Source organism: Panulirus ornatus, chromosome 68 (assembly GCF_036320965.1).
Source record: "Panulirus ornatus isolate Po-2019 chromosome 68, ASM3632096v1, whole genome shotgun sequence".
Classification (NCBI taxonomy): domain Eukaryota; kingdom Metazoa; phylum Arthropoda; class Malacostraca; order Decapoda; family Palinuridae; genus Panulirus; species Panulirus ornatus.
In genome coordinates this window covers 15,492,133-15,513,330 of record NC_092291.1, presented here as the reverse complement: position 1 = coordinate 15,513,330, position 21,198 = coordinate 15,492,133, and the positions used below count along the sequence as shown (strand labels likewise).

Below are 21,198 nucleotides of genomic sequence, written 5' to 3'. Positions count from 1 at the left end.
TATTACCACTTTCTAATACAACGTGAATCGCTTTGGATCATACCACCACCACCACTCCAGTGTACGGGAACAAATAGTAATGGGATCAGACTGCTTCCTGTGCTTCTGTAACCATAAAACAAATTCGGAGTTTGAGACCTTCCTTTAAGTACATCGTATCACAACAACGACAGGTTTATCATCATTTTGTTTTACCCTGAGGCGTCAACAGGTGAGTTGTGGTGCTGTGAATATTGGCATGGCAGTTATGACACTTGTTTCCAAACACAGTCATTCAATTAACATCACGTCTTAGTTCAATGCTCATATCAGTGTAAGTCAGGGTTTATAATGAACAAAAAGCTTAACCTAAAATCATTTACAATACTCAATACTCCCTTTTTATGTACCTTGTCTTTTCATGAATTTTTGGTAAACTGATTTTGTGTAGTCTTATGCAAAGACAAGTGTCAGAATCCTTCATGAACATCTAATAATAACCTAGTTGCTGAGGACAAAATGTGCGACCACTCTCTGTTCTAAGAAAAAAAGAGTCCGAAGAAAATGTTGGTAAATATGTAAGTTATCTTTCAAAGACAATAACAACAAAGTTTAAAAAGTTTTGTGGCTACTAGTCAATGTGTTTTTTTTTTTTTTTACATAAATAATAACTATGCCCGAAGTCGCTAACAGCAATAAGATTTTCGAACTCTACCCCCAGCTCCTCCCGAGGACGACCCGGTAAGGACTTTACCTTGAGCAAGTTCTGGAGTTGTTGGGGCTCTTTGTCTCTGAGGTAAAAGAGACAGTTCCTCGGGTGGTGAGCATGCAGACCCAGACGCTCGCAGTAAGGCCCAACTGGACACCTGCAACACAGTAAAAATCAAATTACTGAACCAACGGCACAGAACACCTATGAACCTCATGATTAATCATTATAGAATACACCTATAACACTCACTTCCCTCAAGAAATACAGTTCCTCTCTACACACGACTTAAATGATCAACAAATCTAAGTATTTCCTTGAATGAATAACATTTTCATATGCAGTATCATCTGTATCTGTTTTAAAGACTTTAAATCCATTTTAGGGGAAATACTCCTGTATGGTCTTACTTGGATCCCTGACGGAAGGGTTGGCTGCAGCCGGAGCAGAACTCATATTTACACTGGGTACACGTGAAGTGCATGCACCCACCCTTTGCAAGGGCGTAAGTGAATCTGCAAAAGGAACATGTCAGTACTTAATACCAGTCTGTGAGAAGTTCTCCATATAAGAATAACATGCGAGAACAGTCGACTAGTTGTGACTAGTTAGTTTGTAAAGAGGACTAAAATTTCTTGTTTATGTGTTGTACTAAGAAGTCTAGTTAGTGTAGAGATCCCTAAGATGTCTAGATAATGCGGAGGACGAAGAGTTGCAGATAGTGTTGAGGACTGATGTCTAAACAGTGTGGAGGAACCAAGGTGGATGGCAACTCACTTGCACTTGGGGCACGTGATGCCACACTCGGCCAGATGTTTGGCCACGCCCTGCGCCGCTATCTCTGCGTCGTTCTCCGTCTTCCAGCGGGCGAACGCCTCACAGGAGATCCCCTCGTGAGTCGCCTCCCACTGTAAGGTCAATGAAGATAGAAAAGATAAAATCATACAAACGAAAAAGTAGTAAATATAATAATGAATACCAATAAAGTAAACGCAGAAATGATGTTGACATGTCGTGTGTGTGTGTGTGTGTGTGTGTGTGTTTCTTCCATCACGTCCTCCTACCCACTCTCCACCGATGGTATACTCACACTGGCACGACAGTGGGCACACGTCACGTCCTTGCAGTCAGGACAGATGAGCTTCCTGGCCCGAGGGTTGGCGATGAATCCAGACGAACACTGCCAAGGGAAGATGAATATGGCAGCAGTCAGCTAAGACCAAAATGATCTCAGACTACGAAACATATCAGTGTGTTCCAACATTTTTTTTTCCTAAGACTTCATCTCTATTACCTAAGAATGGAGCACTATTCATGCATGATAATGAACTTCATTGGCTGAACTGGGTTTATAGAGGAAATTACTATCTTCTGCAGCGAAAAAAGGGGGAAAGTATATTGAAATATTCAAAGATAAACTCGTAAAAGTAAATCTCTGTAAGGATGAGAACGGAGGATGATCAGCCTCACTTTGTTGCACCACCGGAAGTTGGGGTCCTTCATGAGCGTCCAGTCGCGTAGTTTTCGCTGGAAGAGCTCGTGCGTCTCCTCGTCCAGGATGTTCTTCAGGAGGATGTCCATGTTGTTCAGGTACTCGTTGGCTATCTCCTGCCAGTTCAAGGTTCATCATCAATAAAAAAGTAAAGGGAAAATATAATTCAGACAAGTTACTTGTCATTCTTCCATGAAGAAAGGAAATCAAGGTACACGAAGAGCCACAGAAGTTTACCTCGTTAGCGTCGAGGTCGGGTTCACTGCAGAATGGGCAGCGGACCTCGCGAATGTTCTTGGTCTTGATCTGGAAGGTGAAGTAGGTCTTGGCGCACTCGCAGCAACATCGGTGAGTACACTGCAGCATCGACATCATCTGCCACAGAGAGTACTTGTCATGCTATGTGTGATTACTGTTCATGCGGTACAGGGAGAGGATTTTTCATCATCTATCGACCAGGTCCCGAGGGGAGGATAAACAGGTAGGGTTGGCTGTGGTCTCCGACAGCTGAGCTGTGAATTCGAATCTGGCTGGCCTATGCATGAATCAGGGTCGACAACGCTGACCACTACACCATGGAAGTTCGAACATGTAACAAGATTCATGTTAAGTTGGGGATATCTATTATGACCAAACTCCTTCCCTGGTGTGGTTAGTGACAAGACTAACTCTACAGGTGATGATCACGTCCATTGTTAAATCTCAAAAAACATAACTAGACTCTTCTTAAAGCTAGGTTCAATCTAGACGGAGTGAAATGATCAGATTGACTCGTAATATTACCTGCAATGCTTAATGTTTATAATCTTTTAGGCTTCTTCTACTAAACAAAATCATTATAAAGCTGAGTTCAAATGATCTAAGAGGCTCACGTTACAGCTTACTGTATAACACTGCACGTCCGGGTCAGGTGAGTTATGAGAATCTTTTTCAAAGAATGACACATTATGAGGAGAGAGAGAGAGAGAGAGAGAGAGAGAGAGAGAGAGAGAGAGAGAGAGAGAGAGAGAGAGAGAGATGGCTGCACACACGCAACAACAGCCTACCTTCCTCATGGGGTACTTCTCGGCACACAGCTCACACTCTTGCTGGAGGAACTGGATGGCGGTGTAGATGGACGAGCACTCCTCGGCGGCCTGCAGCGAGTCTGTCTCGTCGAAGTTGAAAGTGAGGAGCTGCGCCGCCAACTCCGCCTTCTCGTAGCTGCCCGCTCGACCTTCCGCCAACAGACGCCGCACCTTCCTCTGCAGCGTCATGTAATAAGAGAAGAATTAACGCATGGCGTAAAAAATCCTACTTGAAGCGCATTAGCTAAGGTGAAGGAAGAGCACAATAACAACAGACTAACGTAGGCTGAATGAATGACGAAACAGAGATGATATGCTTACAACTGTCAAGTTTCCGGATCGATCTGACAAGGTTAATCTTTATCAGTTCCTTGCAAAATGAAGACGTTGATACACTAGAGAACATAACGAGAAATTTATTAAGAACTGAGTTAGGAAATGTGTTAAGTACTTATGTCGTAACAGACTGGTAGGTGAACGGTACAAGCTAAGAGAAAGAAAAATAGTGAATGTTGAAAAAGATAAAGAGCTCAAACAACATATTGCCAAGGAAGTTCCAAGTAATGGAGTGCAATCGCACCGAGTGAGTGTAAAACTCCCTCACGTAGATAATTTCCTTGTCCACCAGATATGGGCTGGCGCTCCAACTCCAATGATGTGGATGTCAAATGAGCGAGTCGCGCAAGGGAACGTGATGGGAAAAATTGAGAAAAGGTTTGGAGAAAACATTCGAAATACCTCACTTAGGACGAGAAGGCCAAGTACCATGCTAGTTAAAAATCGACAACAAATACCTCATTAGAAAAAAAAAAAAGGAATATGTTGCAATGAATTCTACTACCTGAACATTACATGGGCACAGTTCATTTCTGAATATAAACATAACGTGTGAAATGTATGATTGCCGCGAGACAGTGACACTTACGTCGAACAGGAGCTGCTCGTATTCCCTACTGACGGGTTTCTCCGGGGACTCCTGCGGGACGGTTTCGGTGTCCTTCGGTGGCTGTTCTTCCTTCGGAGACTCGGGAGTCTCCGACCGGTCATCCGCGTCCTCTATCCGTGCCTCCAGCTGCCGCCTCATCATCTGGATCTGTTCTTTCAGCTCTCGTACCTCCTGGTAGTCCGGGTTCTTTTGGTTGTGTCGCGCCTTGAGACCCTCCACCTGCAGCACGCGTCAAGAAACCCTTCGCTTAGCGTCAGAAAATGGCAGAGGGGTAGTTGCTGTCACGCGGAAACAATTCAGAAAACGTAAATGAAAAAAAAAGAAAAACTCCTACATCGTAAAAATACAATCTCGACTCGAGTTCATAACTAGACCTCAAAGTAAAGAGGGAAATTATCCCAACTGAACCACAGAATGCAAAGACACCCTGATGAGCACACGTCTCCTGATGTCACACAACAACCCATGAGGAAATCTGTTTTACAGTCAGTGCGGAGCGTCTGGAAGTGCATACACACATACATACAGCAGCTGACACACTGCAGCCCCTGCTCATATAGGCTGCAGTAGACACATAAGCCTGCCATTGCAACGGGAAATGAACTCATGCTACGATTAGTTAGCTGTTAGTCTAACACAATATTGTTCACCATATTCAGTATAACCCTCGAAAAGAAATGAATCATATATATATATATATATATATATATATATATATATATATATATATATATATATAAAAGAATCTTTCTCGTTATATTGTCATAAACAGGGTGGTCCTACTAGGTAAATGAAGCAGGCACACAACATTCAGGTTTACACCTAATATGTGCAGTGTTGCACATGGTTCCTCCCTAGACTTACACGATTATCAGTATATATATATATATATATATATATATATATATATATATATATATATATATATATATATATATATATATATATGTTAATGTAATCTTTCATAATTTCTTAATTCATTGATTCACTAATTACAGTGGAAAACAGAAACGAATTATCTTCCAGTTAAACGTTATTAACAATGAAATCCTAAAAGTGTCTTATCAAATTCGATGGTGTATTTTCTGCATAAAATATATTCAAGTGACAGCAACCAAAATACATGGGAACTATCAGACATAAAAAGCTCTTCTTCCTATTGTGTTTCTAATTACTCCATTTGGCTGTTATGTAAGAATGTTAAGACGTTGAGTATAAATAAGGCACATGCCAACACACACACACACACACACACACACAGACACACATACGCTGCACGCAACATAAAGATACTTGGTAATGCCAGGAGAAATACCTGGTTACAGATGGAGAAAAAGAAAAAAATTATTTACATATCTACAGGGATGCTACATTCTACAGAAATCTGTTTATATCTATACTTACCAAACTCTGTGAGGAAAGACGCTAGAGGGTGGCTTTCCTACAGTACGGGCAGGTACACTGTAGTCTAAATTAGGTGTAAAAGTTTACTAGAGGTTAATAATCGCTTTATCCCCTTGAAAAGTTTTGACTCTAAAGAAGCTGTCTAGTCATAAAGTAAACGATGCTAAAGAAAAAGTATTACTTTGATCTAGGATTATATATAGTACTATTCAAGCTTAGTCTTTAACAAGAACGAAATATCTAACCTATGTAGCATAAAATTCGTGAGTTAATGAGAGAACACGGCTACATTTTGGTATGACTTGGGTACATTAACTTTTCAACGATATTTCGGTGAAAATGGAAAAGTAGATTACTCCTTTTATCTAATTTTCTGTAAATAAAACTTTTAAGTCTTCAGGCCGATACCATGAGTATGGTGAAAGACCTATAGAGAATCTCTGCAGATGTGAGAAAGATTTAGCATTACTGCTGAACTATCCAGTTATCATTGCTGGACATCATATCAATCACTGCTAAACTCTCACAGCATAACTACGTTCGCTGGAGAAACCAGTGACCATAAACTACGTTCGCTGGAGAAACCAGCGACCGTTAACTACGTTCGCTGGAGAAATAAGTAAACTACTAATAATTCATAACGTAATTTTGTACTAAAGTCAATCGTTATTACCAGTTATGTAAACGACTAATTAATATTTCTGAAGAAAGATGTGACATGCAATATCAAGATGGAGAGACGTGGGATCGACTTTGCTCACACACATTGATGAAATTTAAGTTGGAAAACAGAAAAGAAACAGTCCTTGGCACTGCAAGTATATAAAAGTAACAAAAAAGGATAGTAAATGTAAGAGGAAAACGTGTTTTCTTTTTCAGATAATGCCCGTAATATGTATGGTAACACATCAAAGGGAGAGATAAGAACTTTGTCGAAGTAAGAAAAAAATCCCTTGGACAGACAGACAAAAGATAGAGGGTTACACAACTGTACATACATCAAAGACGTGGGAGGGAAAACCGAGACTGGAAATAGTTGTCGAAGGTCAAAAACAAACTGCCAGGATTTCAAGAAGAGTAACGATGAAGAGCTTCCAAGCATCTGGTTCTGACCAAGGTCTACGTTAGAAACGGAATAACGCTCACAACTGTGTGGTTGTGAAACGCTTCTGTCACAGGAGAGCCGTTAGTAGAGTGATAGCAAAGGATACGATCCTCCTGATGTTACTGTATCTAAGGAATGGACAGGTTGAGATCTAAGGCATTCTGGAGGTATAGAATTGTGAAGAGTGGTGGGTTAATTTGGGCTTTAGGCCAGTGTCATCCAAGCCGTCAACATCATGTTATAGCCACCATCAGAAAATTTTTTTAACTCCTTCCTCAGGAGGAAGAGAATGATGGACGACAGGAAAACAGAAACATCACTGGAGTACTGGGGTAGTACGGGCACATATAGAAATAATGACCTAAGAGAGAATAAGACTGTGTCTCAGTTAAATGTAAGAATGTTGGGTAGGGCAGGCAGTGAATTGGATGACAAGTGAGGGAGTACGTACGTGTATGACATGGGTGCAGGATGGGAAAATCTTAGAAAGTGTGCCTGGACTATGTTTTTAAAATGATGCCATGCTGCTCAAGAATTGAAAATTATCGTATCTCAAAATCTTTTAGAATGTAGAGCATAATCAAGCCCTGGTGTCTCAGTGTTAGCAAAAGAGGAGGCAGACAAAAGCATTAAAAGCGATGTTACCTGAACCAAGAGACGTGGGACCTTTGTATGATTCCCGGGGCTCACCCTATCCTCGTCCTCAGACTCTCCAGAAGACTCCGGTAAAGAGGTCTTCCTTGTCCTCCTTGCTGGCGACGCATCAGTGGTAGAGGATGTGGAGGGTGCTGGGGTGGAGGTGGAAGCAGGCTGGGTGTCGGGAGTACTACTGGTGGCTGTGTCATCGGTGAGGTTGTCTCTTCTTCTTCTTCGTCGGAATGAACCACTTTCTGCTGGCTCTGTCTTCACTGGACTCGAGCTGTCCTCCTTCGGTTGTGACGCTGAAGCTACGTCGTCTGATGGTGTGGGTCGCTTACGAATCGTCTTAATTGTTACTGTAGGAACCACTTCCTCGGTTGTATCCTCTTGAGCTGACGCTGGTGAGGCCTCGGCTGGAGCTGGAATGGGTGAGGGAGTTGGGGGCACCGGTGATGGTGTAGCTACCACAGGAGACGGTGTCTGAACTGGTGAGGGCGCACCTGGGGAGGGTGGAGCTGGAGATGAGCTGGCGACGGAAGACTCACTCACTTCTGCTCTGCTGGACGCCCCTAAATGAAAAGGCCATCGCGTTAAGTATTTGGTGTTAATGTCAAGGTAGTAACTTCAGATATCTATGACTGCAATGAAAAATAACTCGCTGGCGAATCTTGAGGTTAGCTGAAGACCATGCACATAGAGATGCTTAGTGGCGGGCGTTTATCTAAGCATGAGGTAAAATCTAACAAAACGCAAAAAGAAAATTATCAAGGGAAAATAATATAAATAATTCATATGTTAAGTCATTAATAATAACATTCCAGTATTGCTATAACGACGGTTTTACTAAGCATTAAATCATATGACTGTGGGAGACACGAGGTAAACGCAGCATCATGCCGTCTGTGACACCATGCAGGGAGCACACAGCTGCTGTTGGACGCCACTAGCTTCTCCTGCTACGAACCCCACCTGCGTCGCTACTCGAGCCACGTCCCTTCCGTCGCCGCCTCCGCCTTCGCCTTTTGCTCGAGTTAAGGGCGCTCGAGAGCTCGCTCTCAGCTTCGCTAGGGTCCTTTGAGGAGACGTCCGCGAGTCTGGGAGTGACTTCCTCATAATAGATTTCCTCACCCTCATCATCCTCGTGGTCGAGCACGAATGGCTCGCTGACCAAAGCATTGATCTTATCAAGTGTGGCACTGCTGGTGTCTCTGAGACTATCCAGTTGTCGCTTTACCTCGTACATAGTCTCGTAGTCGTCTGGGGCAAGCTTGATGATCTGTTCCTCAGCGAGCTGCGTCGCTGCCGCCTCGTTGTAGTAAGTGTGAGGTGCGCTATAGTAGCTCTGTGGAGTTTTCGAAGTCTTTTCCTCATCAGGATCCTGGACAGATGCAATAACTACTTCTGCGGCGTCCTTGCTTGTAACACTTACACCTCCGTCAGGCAGGTCCTTACTACTGACTGCAGAAGTCTTGGGCTCAGCTACAGCCTTCAAGAAGCGCTCCACAGGGGAAAGCTGCACCACATCCGTGGGGTTGAACGGAAGAAACAGATCTAGAAGAAAGAGCATGCGTGGCCAGAGCAAGAAAGATAATGTCCATCCAAGTAGATCAAAAACTGAGGACGTTCAGAAGGCAAAAGGATTAGTTCATGATGTGAGAGCTGGAAGCTGCGGTAAGCAAGAAGCTCCAAAGGGCAGCATGTGTGACGAAGGGATCACCAGTATTTCTGGTCTTCTGTCCCAAATCAAACCGATTTCCTTCCAAACTGAATTATTGAACGCATACCAAACTTTGTCACTTATTACCTAACAGTTATTGGATGTTATTCTCAACAAAAATTTTGCAACAAACGGTATGGCTTTTTAAGCATACTTTGGTGAATAAAATAAAAGGTATCGGAACTAACGATACAGGAAAATACATAAGAAAAGGAACATATACAGCAGAAACTCATTTCATCACTGGTACTATTCGGAATTTCATAAACACAAACTGATATGACACAAAGGAAAACTGGTGATTGACTACTTACTTTTTGATGTGGGTCGGGATATTACTCGACCAGACTCGGTCATTTCACTGATCTCCTCTGAAATGAGTCAGGGCAACACACGGGAAGATTAATGATTGTAAACATCACGAGCCAAAGACTATGGCGTCAAAGCTATCGTGAGAGGAATTACTGGCAAATAGTATTCAATCACTTATCTCAATTATTCCTGTCTTGACCACGGAAGACGCAGCAGAAATAAAAAGTTAATCTATATCCTGGCATTAGCTAAGCGAGGCAAGTGAGCGCAATCAACACTAAAACCCAGTAAAATAGCGTTAGACGAAGAGGCGTTGGTGCTAGTACCTTCCTCAAGGATGGTGTCCAGGGTTCGAAGATGGTCTTCATCATCGGAGTCAGACGCCGTTACTGGGAATGAAAAAGAAATGTTTTTTTTTTTTATGTTGCTCGAAGCAAATTAACTCAAATCATCCCTGTAAAATACTTATGATATCTTTACCATAACTCATAAAACCCTGACTCTTGTAAATCTACTAAGAACAATTACGTAATTGTTAGGTTCAAAAGAAAGACTCTGGCACTAACTGTGATCCGTGGCCGAGGAATGAGGAACACCCTTCACGTACCTTGAACAGTAATCTCCTCTTCATCTTCAGAAGGCTCGGGTGTAGCCACAGGCGCTTCCTGCACCTCTGGGGTCACTGATCTGCTGTTGGACTCCCGGACTGATGTCTCGCGGGCCATAGCCTTTGCGATAGCCTTGCCTACGATTACGGTGGCCTTCTGAAGGGTGACGGGGCCGGTGCGAGTCTGGGCCATCCCCGGCTCATCCAGCGGCAGCCACGCCATCGGTCTTCCCTGTGTCTCTTCTGTCTCCTGTGACTCTTCTGGTTCCTGTGGCTCCTCTAGCTCCTCTGATTCTCCTGGCTCTTCTGATTCCTCTCCATCGGACTCTGTGGAGACACAAGAAACTTACACTTTTCTATAAGGCCAATTTTATGTTGATCTGATAATCTCAAGGTGCAAAAAAACAACTCAATGTTAGCAGGTGAAAGTAATTCAAGTATGGATAGCAGAAATCAAATGAAAACAGCGCGAAACTTTTGAGCTAAAAGGGTATAATTAGTAAAGCAGCCGAAAGTTGGGAGATGCTTGGTGAGATAGGGGTAAAGGTGAGAGTGATGGCGGTGGTAGTGTGGAGGAGCAGACCATACCTCCGGACACGAGTGACGCCACAGTTACCTGGGGTCCGCCCGCCACCCTCCGTCGTTGCGGCCTCCACCTCCTCCTCCTCTCCAGGGGGTACTTTCAGCACTTTCTATTTTCTCAACCTCATCACACACGCTTTCCTTCTCCTCTTGAGTGTGTTCGGCGGCGACGACTTGTTCCGTTTGTATAGTCTCGGACTTGACGTTTATGCTAGCAGCGCTGAGGGACAAACTTAGTCGGCCTGTAGTGACGCTCACTGACTCCTCTTCCTCACTCTCACTGCAGTCCTCCAAGATGAAGGAGTTTCGCACCGAGTTCGGAGCAGATTTACTCTCGGGACGGGCGTCTGCGGCTATGAGATGGGGTAAGGGATTATCTTTCTCTGGCGGCAAGCTGATTATTGCCTCACTATCTTCCAGGGAAGGCAGCTCTGGAACGGACGAAGGAGCGGGTTGAAGCCGTGGAACAAGACTTTTATCGGTGGTATGTTCATACACTTCGTTCTGAGTTGAGAGGCTGACAAGGAGAGTGCTCGAATATTTTGGCGTTTTCTTATGAGTCCGTTTTACGGGAATGTGGGGGCGGCTGGCTGGTGTGAGTGCTGGAGGTGACAGCTTCGTGAGGGAGTGAGTGGAGGGGTTGTAGAGAGCCCTTGGGCGGCGGGCTCTCGGTGGCACGGGCGGAAGACTTAGTGTCAAGAGAAGAGATTGAGGGGGACGTCATGGAGTCCGGAGGGGCTGGGCTACGAGGCTCCTCGGAGTACTCAGATACAGACAGGTCAGCGTAGTGAGTGAAAGCCTTGAGAGGGTGCACCACAACATCTGTGGGGGACAGATCATCCCTCCATTAACAACAGTCTACTGGAGCTGCGACCACATCATACACTTGAGGTCGAAAGAGACTTAAGACGTGAAGTATGAAGATTTGGGTGAGGAGGTGGACTAGGACAGAGGAACCAATTAGGTCGGGGAGCCTCGCAAGTCGTCCTCCCCCACACTATCACAGACGCCCGGGAACGATCCCACTGCCACAGGCTGGTCTTCCACTTGCTATGCAAATGCACTGGTCATAAGAGCCTTAGGCCTTAAAGTGTAACGGGTGAAGTAAGCTTCTGTTATTGACCATAACTTAACCAAAGATGTTATACAAAAAAGCAATATTCAAATAAAATTGTTTTTAATATGCCGACTTAGGAAGGAATACTGCAAGTTATTTCCCGAGCATCTGTTAGTGTTTAAGAAGTAAACTGAAAAGCCAAAATTAAGAAGAGACACTCCAAACCTCCATATCTTCACACTTTTACAGCTTTGAGAAATGTCAGTGCAATACTGAAGTCAAGCATGCTTTCAGCAGATAAGCTGAAGTGAAAGTATTGAAAGTAATCAGTTTGTTTTAAGCTACAAAGAGAAAAATTTCCGGGAGGAGAAAACATAAATAAATGAAGTTCAACTTTGTTTACATAACACAAACCACTCCACGACGTAGGCGGAAGGTGGTGACTGAGGCCCAGTCTGCGGGAGGCACTACACCAGGCCACACAGGAGGGTGGTTCTCATGGTGACTGAGGCTCAGCCTGCAAGAGACACTAGCAACACTTGGCCACACATCCAGATCTGTCTTTGAACCATGGTTCTCATACTTGCAACACGAAATTCCAAGCACTGCCAATTTTTGTCCAGCACGCCGCCAAAGGAGAGATAAGACTACACATAATTATTTGATACGCTTATCTCCACAATTGGTGCCTGTAGTTAAAACTATTAACGAAATACACCGGCCAGGCTATTGTATGATATAACAGAACTTGCTTACTTCAAAAGTTAAACCGAATCTCATATTGGCCTAGTGTTGCTGTGTTGGCATTCCAGAACCTCGCGACACCATGAAAAACCTATTCCCTCCTTGCATGTAGATTTTCAAGTGTTGCCTTGCACAACAGATTCAACAACACATCGGTAATGTATGTGTTTAAACACGTGGCTGACGAAGGACGGGGTGGTGAAGGAGAGAGAAGACTACCATTTCCTTCCTGCATAGCTACCGGGGTTGGTATCAAGGTAGGGAGAGAGACACACACATGACGAGAGCTACTTACTTCTTACCTTCTTTTCTTACGTACTGAAGCGTCTGTGCCTCCTGAAGGGTGTCCTTCGCTTCCTCTTCCTTCTCCTGAGATTCTCCTGCACAAAGACAACACCACCGTCACCTAGTGATGTTAGGATTGCTGCCACCAAGATTTTGCACTCGCATGTCTTAAGTGTTATTGTTAACAGCGCTGGGAAGGTGTAACGCTAATGGGGTATGGAAAAAGCCTAGCCCACCCTCCCACACAGCTGGGTCCAAGTCCAGCAGGATAGATACCACAGGGAAGCAACTCACTCAGTGAATCATAACTGACTCGACTTCATAAAGTGTCCTTGGTGTTAAAGGATCATTGTGAGCGGCATAGTTTTAGTAATAATCTTACCAGAACCTTTGCACTGAATTCCATCAATTCCGAACTAATAATAATGTTAAAAGGAGTTAGTTCACTTCATATGTCCGACGTGAACTTTATTATTTGTTAAACATTTACCAAATACTATGCAAGGATTTAAGTCACACACCTTATCTGTTATCTGGCTAAAAAAAAAATGGTGTAAAGCAATAAATCATGTGACCGAAATTTTCTACTGTTGGAGACAAGGATACCAGGATCTGTGGCCATGTTGAAGGGAAGGTGAGGGAGAACAATGAGTATAGGAAAGAACACGTGAGGTCTAGGTAGAGGGAGAGGAAAGTGGCTGGTGATCAGGGAGGACTACGTCGACTAGAGCAGGAGGAGAGGTCTGGGTGCTACAGGCGAAGAAATAACCTGCGGGTGGCAGTGGTTGGTCTGGGCAGAGATGAAACTTAGGGCAGTGCGAGACAATGTCGGCTGGTTATTGAGGAGGTAGGAAGGTAAAGAGTGATGAGACAGGGTGGAACAGGTACTGAAAATGCAGTTTGATTAAGGATCGACACTGATTTATCCGAAAAACTTTAGCAACAAGAGTTGATATTCAAAAATGAAAACAAACAAACAAACAAAAAGTTTATATCTTAATTGTTGACTGGCTTTCTGCTATGCTACGTAGTGGGTACACGAAAGACTGAATTACAAAACCAGTACAAAACGTGGTCAAAAAGCAACGTACACGAAAGACTGACATTACAAACCAGTACAATACGTGGTCAAAAAGCAAGGCACAAGAAAGACTGACATTACAAAACAAGTACAAAACGTGGTCAAAAAGCACCATGTCCTGTAAGGTAGGAACCAACGACTTCACTTGGAGGAAGAGGGTAACATACATAACCACCAACATACTATTCTTTTTTTCTTTAATCAGACCTGATCGGCCCATCCAACCTTTTCCCTTAACGAATGGATATAACCGCCCTTATGTTACCATTTCCATTATATGCACACTCAAAATTAGGGTTGTTAGAGGTTTCCCGCAGTTAACGACTTTACAGTATGTTAGTGCTCTCAGGTCAAGAAATTCAAAATAATCATGTATTTAGTAGACCCATAAGATGTAACAATTCTGTGTTCTCACGAACGGTATGGTAATCAATCAATCGTTAATCACGAAAACAATGAACTGTATTTACAGACGTCGCCTCATCTTATCGTAAGTCGCCAGCTCTTACTCCATTACCTGACCATAACTTGATGTGGTGTTTCCCGCTATCATATGTGCTTTATAACTCTCTCTCTCTCTCTCTCTCTCTCTCTCTCTCTCTCTCTCTCTCTCTCTCTCTCTCTCTCTCTCTCTCTCTTACAGACAACTGAGGGAGATGCCACTTGGTATGGCAAATGCCTTGGAAATTAGGATGACAGAGGGAGACGATTGGCAAGGGTCTGTGGGACAGAAACATAGAGAAAAACGGGTGATAAGGATTTGTTGGACAGACACGGGTGGTATGGACCTGTGGAAGAAAGCGAGACGGATTGTGACACTCTACGGGACATAGAAGCTAAAGCCTCTACAACACAAAGCGCAAGACAAGGATCACACCTGAAGCGGAGTCGGAGAGGGCGTCCATCTGGTCGGAGGGCGTGGTGGGGGAGACCAACGCCACGCCTGCTGCCACCCGCGCAGGAAGCACCACGAAGAAACAGTCAAAAAAGCAGGTCAGTAAAGAGAGCAACGAAATAAGAAGGGAGAGGCCAAGACTGAAAAATGCATCTGGAAGGAGACGATGGTAAATGTGTGATAAAATAAAGATTATGAAATCATTAGAGAACAAAAGAAAAATGATAACAGAACTAGGGGTTTTCATCTTGGCTGAAGGAAGGTTAGATTTCTTTTATATTTCTTCCATAACCTATGGCAGTTGTCTTATACTGTGTATGTGTATCTACGATCAAGGTCCCAACGACTGTGCCATGGAGAGTATTATCGGTGTAAGGCGGGAAGATGAACGTGATGTGAGGTGTGGGAAGGGAGATATGATGGCCGGATCCTGGTGTGAGGTTTGATGGACATTTGTTACTCATGAGGTGAGGTGTATGAGGTATGATATGAGGTATTATGTAAGATGTGAGTTATGAGGTAGTGCGAGAACTGCATGGAATAAAATATGCATTGTAAGGTACGATGCGTGAGTTATGGTGTCAAAAGATATCCCGACGGCCACGTATATATATATATATATATATATATATATATATATATATATATATATATATATATATATATATATATATATCATCATTATACTACAAAAAGTCCTACAGTATGCATCAGTTTGTCCACAGTGGATGCCAAAGCACCTGCTACCACATGATGTATATGATAAATATATATTCCTTAACAACATATGTACTCCATAAGAGAGAGATATACAATACAACAAAACAAAATATGATGTAAAAAAATACGTCGAAGCAAAGAACGCTCGTACCTTACATATCGTACGCGATATATCTTAAAACAAATAAAAATGAAATAACATGATTTACTAATGTACTTAGAAAACCCGCCACACTAAAGTGTAGTAGAGTGAATAGCATGTTATAACGTTTCCAGTGATCTGTGCTTCGGGACTGGTATTTTTGTGGGAAGATGTGTTTTGGGATCATGACGTCGGGCTCAAGAGGGATGATTAATACATACATGTGTGAGAGAGGTGTCAATGTGTACGTCAAATGATCACATCTTTCTTTTTAAAAGAAAGAAAACAAAAAGACACTTCCTGTAGAGCAAATGGACATGTTGGCATTAAGATGATTTTGGTTAAATACCCAGAATTAGTTAAAAGGAAATAATCTTATCAGTATCTGAAATCCTTTACGTAACTTCCATTACACTCTTAGTTATCAATACAGTTACTACAAATGGTTAGTTTTCGTTAACTTTTTTTTTTTTGCCTTAATCATCACCGTAAGTTTTATTTACATTATTAGATTTTATCATAGATATGTACATTACGAATCATTAGTAGTCGGTTTAGTGGGTTATGATGTCGTCTGGTTAATGTAACGCACAATGCAACAAGAGCTCCAGGGCTCTGTCCGACACGGGCTCCGGTCCCATCGACAGCCCGTCGTCCTGTCTATTACTGAATTCTCCGCATCGACGAATATCTCGACAATATGGTAAGCATCAACAGAGTACCAAGATAATTAGAAAGTTTCGTATGTATCTAGCAACTACGAAGGTCTTAGTAATCACCCAGTAAACATCAAGTAAGTGATTATTCAGGAAGCGAAGCAGAGTTCTAGCACGCTACGCGACAACAAAACAACTGAGCATAAAGTAAGCAAAATAAATATCTTGCGGACTACGTGAGCACCAGGTGAGGTAAGCGTGGACAGCGAGTGTCGACCTACCGCGAGATTCCTGGGGCTCTTCCCTCTCACTATCGCTCTCGTCCTCCTCCGAGTCCTCGAACTCCTCCAGGTCTGCAAGTAAGCTCGTGTCACTACTGTCGAAGCTTAACCTTCAGTGCTGTAAGCTCATCGCACGACAGAGCTCTGTTAGTGTGGTGGTCTTACCACACAGCAAAACACGTTCTGTATTGCTTAACTAACCTCCATTATATTTTAGCATAGTATAACGTAATGCTCAGAAGTCTGCATTGTAATCTTTTGGTAGGAGAGTGTGCGTCAGGAAAGCTGAGCGTTAGCAATACCAGATGACGCAGCTATGTTGTGTCGTATGAAGCTCACAGCACCGTGGTGTGTGTGTGTGCTTGGTCAACAGCACTCCCACGGACCTATGTGATTAAAAACTGCCGAGGTCAAAGATTAGACAGGGGGTTACATTGGTCTCAGTTTTCAGTCTTAAATTTCCAGTACTGACCTAATGGGTGTTTTCAGTCGGTTCACAGCAGATGAAACGGAGAGGAATGTTTATATACTTCTGGATTGCGAACTTAAGCGTCAACCAATCACTAACATTAAAATAGAAAAAATGCTTTCAGAAGAATTGAGATACTCCAGGCAAAAATGAGGTGTAATACCCAATTTGCTCTAAAAATGCAATCATAGGTACAAAAGACTGAAAATAATCAGAACAATTCATTCCTGATTAATTCCATGGAAAAGAACAGACTAAGCTACCATCTAAATATCTGTTGAACTGATGATACTCAATTCAGTAAACTTTTCAGTTAAAGTATAAAGGTTCGTTTTTCCTCGTTGTCATCAAGTTTATGTTGTTGTAGCAACAACTGGAAATGCAACGGACCTTGAGAACTGTGACAAATGTAAAGCATCATGCATGGATGACTCGGAGTTCTAGAGGGATCAAGATCGAACCCAAAACAGAAAGAAAAGGAAGAAACCTTTAATCCTTTGAGCACGACGGCCAAACCCGTCGTGCTCAAGGGGTTAAATATGTGATTATACAAATATATGAAAAATAATTGTGAAAATTCTACTTAAACAACAATGATTAATAATGAAACCAAACTATTTTATTTTCTATCTTCACTGTGGGTAGGATGGTTAATGGCAACACTGTCTCATGGTTTGGGGGTAAGTAGGCCCAGACAGTGCCCCAGGCGTTGTTCCCTGCACCAGTCACTGGTGGTCTTGATCGTCGTATCTAGTGCACACCACAACACTAGCCTAGGATCAGTCATGGAACCACACTCTTTCCTTTAGGTACACCACACACGAACACTGTAGAGCCAACTAATGGCGGACATTATGGATGCATGTGAATCATTTCATCCCTTAGTCGATGAAAGGGAAAACTATTTAGCCATAGTCTAAACCATGAAAGGAAAAAAAGTAATTCCGACGTGCCGATAAAAACAGTCTATCACGGAATCTATTCACATATCACCTATGTAATTTTCAAATCAACGAAAAATCACTCGCAACCAAATGTATTTTAAAACCACAAGATATTTACGGTGGCCGAGAGGGTTATTATAGTGAGTAACCAAAATATGACAAGCTGTAAGAAAAGCTAAGCAGTGAGTGAAAGTCAAGCGTTAGACAAATACAAGCGTCACCACCGTCTTTTACCGACGGCTGAGAAGTATTCGTAGTACGGATTACTGTCTAGCCCCACCAGCAGTTCTTCGATGGTCGACTCTACGGAGGAGAAGACAGGCGGATCACTCGCTGCTCCACATCATAACCTGCTCACTTTACTCTTTCTAAATACTTCTGCTGTTGTTGCAGTAAACTTATTCACGTGACTGTACTCATGTGCTAACAATACTGCATCAGTATACATCAGTAAGTCTCTTACTGTGCAGTAGATTCTAGAATAGTTTGTGTTATCAACTACAACTCCGTAACATTAATGAGAACTTGCAAGCGCATTGCTGTTAAACTAGGAAAATCACCAGCCTAAGCATCTCGGTATGTAAAAAAAAAAAGGGGGCAAATCTATTGTTTCTTGTGGTAAACAAAATGTCTTCGGTGGGATTATATGATACTTAAACGTAATGAAGCTTTGTATCAAGGAATTTTGGTTACACAAGAAACTGCCAATGGACGTAAACCAAGGATGCATTTGGTTAGATCGTTTATGATTAATGAATTCTTTTTTTAGACACTTCAGCATATATACCAGCGAGTGTCTTCCTTTATCTACATTATGAGTGATATTCTCCACAGGAATATCATCGGAAAATAGCCAGTGTAAAAATGACCCATTAGTGCATCGCGAAGCTGTTTTACTGCCTTGAATATTCACTCAGGGGAACTAAGCATGCAGAATATCACTACCGTCTACATACTGGACTAACTGCAGTCTCGCACTAGAACAAATAAAATATGGGCAAGACTAAAAGCAATCCTCAGCATATAATAATTTGCCACTGCCTGACAGAAATACCTATTCGCCAACAGCAGCCTCGAATAAACCAATCTAAATATACTAGCACCAACCATGTCTACCTCAAAATAAAACGACGTATTTAACTAGTGATCATTATTACTCAAAATTGCTAATCAAAACAACTACAAAAAGCTGCAAACGTTTAAGCATGCTAAGGTTATAAGTGTATTATCATGAAAAAAAACTATTTAAGCATTAAATGCAACGAAACCATGCAGCAGCTACGCCATGTCGTCGCAAATGTATGGACGAGTCGCAAACGTGTTATTCTCCTACCCTCGTCAGACTCCAGTCCCGCCACTTCGCTGGCGGAAAAGACTTCATCATCGTCTACGGTAGTCATGTCAATCCTGTTGGGGGTCTGGGGCCTTCTGTCTTGTGGCCGATCGTCTCGCTTAGCCAAAATTCTAAATTTCCGAGTATCGGTTTCCTTAGCTTTCACTTTAGATGTCTTTTGGACAGTAGCATATATAGGTTCCTCTTTGGGAGGTTCTTCCTTCACTGGGTCGATATTGGCATACGTATTCTCAAAGACATCATCCTCATCGTCTGTCTCCTCCTCCTCATCATCGATCTCTGTTGTTTGGGAGTATGGGGGTGATGGTTCCATAGATGCTACCTGCTCTCTTTTTCTTTACAGTGTTCCTAGCTAAACAGACATAGTGTCTCCGTAGTTGATTGAATTAAGCTGATGTAGAAGACCTCGAATAAGAAGGCGGCTCTACTGGATCAATTCCTAACAACCTTCAGGTGTAAAATATTTATGTGGCATACATATTCATCTAGGCAAGTGGTTACTCTGAAACAGTAAATGTTCAAATAAATGCGAACTTGAATCCCCCCCCCCCCTCCCTACACACACTCATTTTACAAAACACTCCCGTAAAAAAAAAGAAATCAGCGTTGCAAGAAAAAAACCTTATCATATTTCCTAATTCTGAAATTCATACTATAAAACGTACGCCGGACACCATACATAATGGATGAGAACTGAGAAACAACTAACTTGCAAGACTTTTTTTATGTAACCGTTAGTTACATAAAAGAGTCTTGCTTAGAAGCCATCCGAGCGGCAAGTATGGTCGCTGAAGATGGCTACTACACATAAGTCTACGGCAGAAGAAGCGACAGTAAATGCGACCTACTTTACCTTGCTGTGTTTGGCTGGTGTCTTTTATGGCGTCCGTCCGGGTAGATGCTTGAAGAACGTCTTCCTGGGAAGGACGAGGAGCGTCTACCTGAGCAGGACGAGGGACATCTACTTGGACTGGATGAGGAACATCGATTTGGGCAGGATGAGGAACGTCTATTTGGGCGGGGCGAGGTAGGTCTAACTGGGAAGGTGTTGGTTTGACGTCTAGCAGGGTCGACGATGGCGCGAGATCCTGTACTTCCACCGGGGCGGGAGTGGAGGGAACTGTCTTGGGCACGGCGTTTTCCTGACCCTAGCACAGACAAGAGGCTCGTAAACAACTGTACCGTAAGTTTTTGAAATACATCAGAACCTGATTAAATGAGAGGCTTTTCTCATCTATCTTAACCTTAAGCCAAACGCTGTAGCAGTTAAATTAGGCAATGACTTATAATTCTCTAGTTTCCCTGATATATAAATCACCAACAGCGTCATGATTCTTGACAAATAAACTTTAACTCAAATGTCCAGAGGATCTGTGTGAGTTACCCTACTTGACTGATTTAGTTAACTGGACATACAGACAACCAGAAGTAGGCAGACTGTTAAGGCCGAGTTTTAAGGAGGTAGCTCTGACCTGAAGCGGGTTCCATATCTTCATCATGAAGGGCTGCAGCTGTGACCGGTTGAGCTCGATGAAGGCAGAGTCAGCATCGCCGTCGTGGGTCTCCAGGGCCCGAACCACAGCCTTCTCGCGTAAACCGGCCCCGTGAGTAGATCTCGTTGAACTGCCGACACAGTCAATCAGCAATGCAGTCCGTCAATCAGCAATACAGTTAGTCAACAATACAATCAATCAGCAGTGAATTTACGCCAGTCAGTCAGCAATACAGATATCAGTCAGCAACAGCAGTTAACTATATACTAATAACGTGTATTAACCTGATACAGCCACCATTTAAACATACATTCAGTTCAATATTGATACTAAGTTATTTACGGATCCAGTTAGATAAATCCTAAAAACGAAAATCCTTCAGTGAATGGGCCAGTTTCATCATTAATCACTGATCTTAAATTAATTACATCATTTACTAGCCAATGAAAATTAGCAGAGGAAAACTTTAATTAATGATACAGCCAATCAATGTCTAATTAATCAGTGACGGTGATACG

The 21,198-nt window shown here is 42.8% G+C and overlaps 1 protein-coding gene across 1 annotated transcript in view; it reads right to left on the bottom strand.

The window, feature by feature from the left end:
* The window catches only part of LOC139747352 (uncharacterized), a 127,031-nt gene that overhangs the window by 7,035 nt on the left and 98,798 nt on the right, over window positions 1–21,198 (bottom strand). The window contains 24 exon segments of the mRNA XM_071659559.1: window positions 734–845; window positions 1,099–1,203; window positions 1,466–1,596; window positions 1,779–1,868; window positions 2,159–2,296; window positions 2,418–2,555; window positions 3,227–3,424; window positions 4,173–4,412; window positions 7,348–7,910; window positions 8,311–8,892; window positions 9,373–9,429; window positions 9,697–9,759; window positions 9,978–10,304; window positions 10,387–10,451; window positions 10,594–11,169; window positions 11,171–11,381; window positions 12,663–12,740; window positions 14,604–14,774; window positions 16,421–16,492; window positions 18,068–18,136; window positions 19,167–19,466; window positions 20,041–20,335; window positions 20,660–20,767; window positions 20,769–20,810. Of these exon segments, the coding sequence (XP_071515660.1) occupies window positions 734–845; window positions 1,099–1,203; window positions 1,466–1,596; window positions 1,779–1,868; window positions 2,159–2,296; window positions 2,418–2,555; window positions 3,227–3,424; window positions 4,173–4,412; window positions 7,348–7,910; window positions 8,311–8,892; window positions 9,373–9,429; window positions 9,697–9,759; window positions 9,978–10,304; window positions 10,387–10,451; window positions 10,594–11,169; window positions 11,171–11,381; window positions 12,663–12,740; window positions 14,604–14,774; window positions 16,421–16,492; window positions 18,068–18,136; window positions 19,167–19,466; window positions 20,041–20,335; window positions 20,660–20,767; window positions 20,769–20,810 (4,731 nt within the window).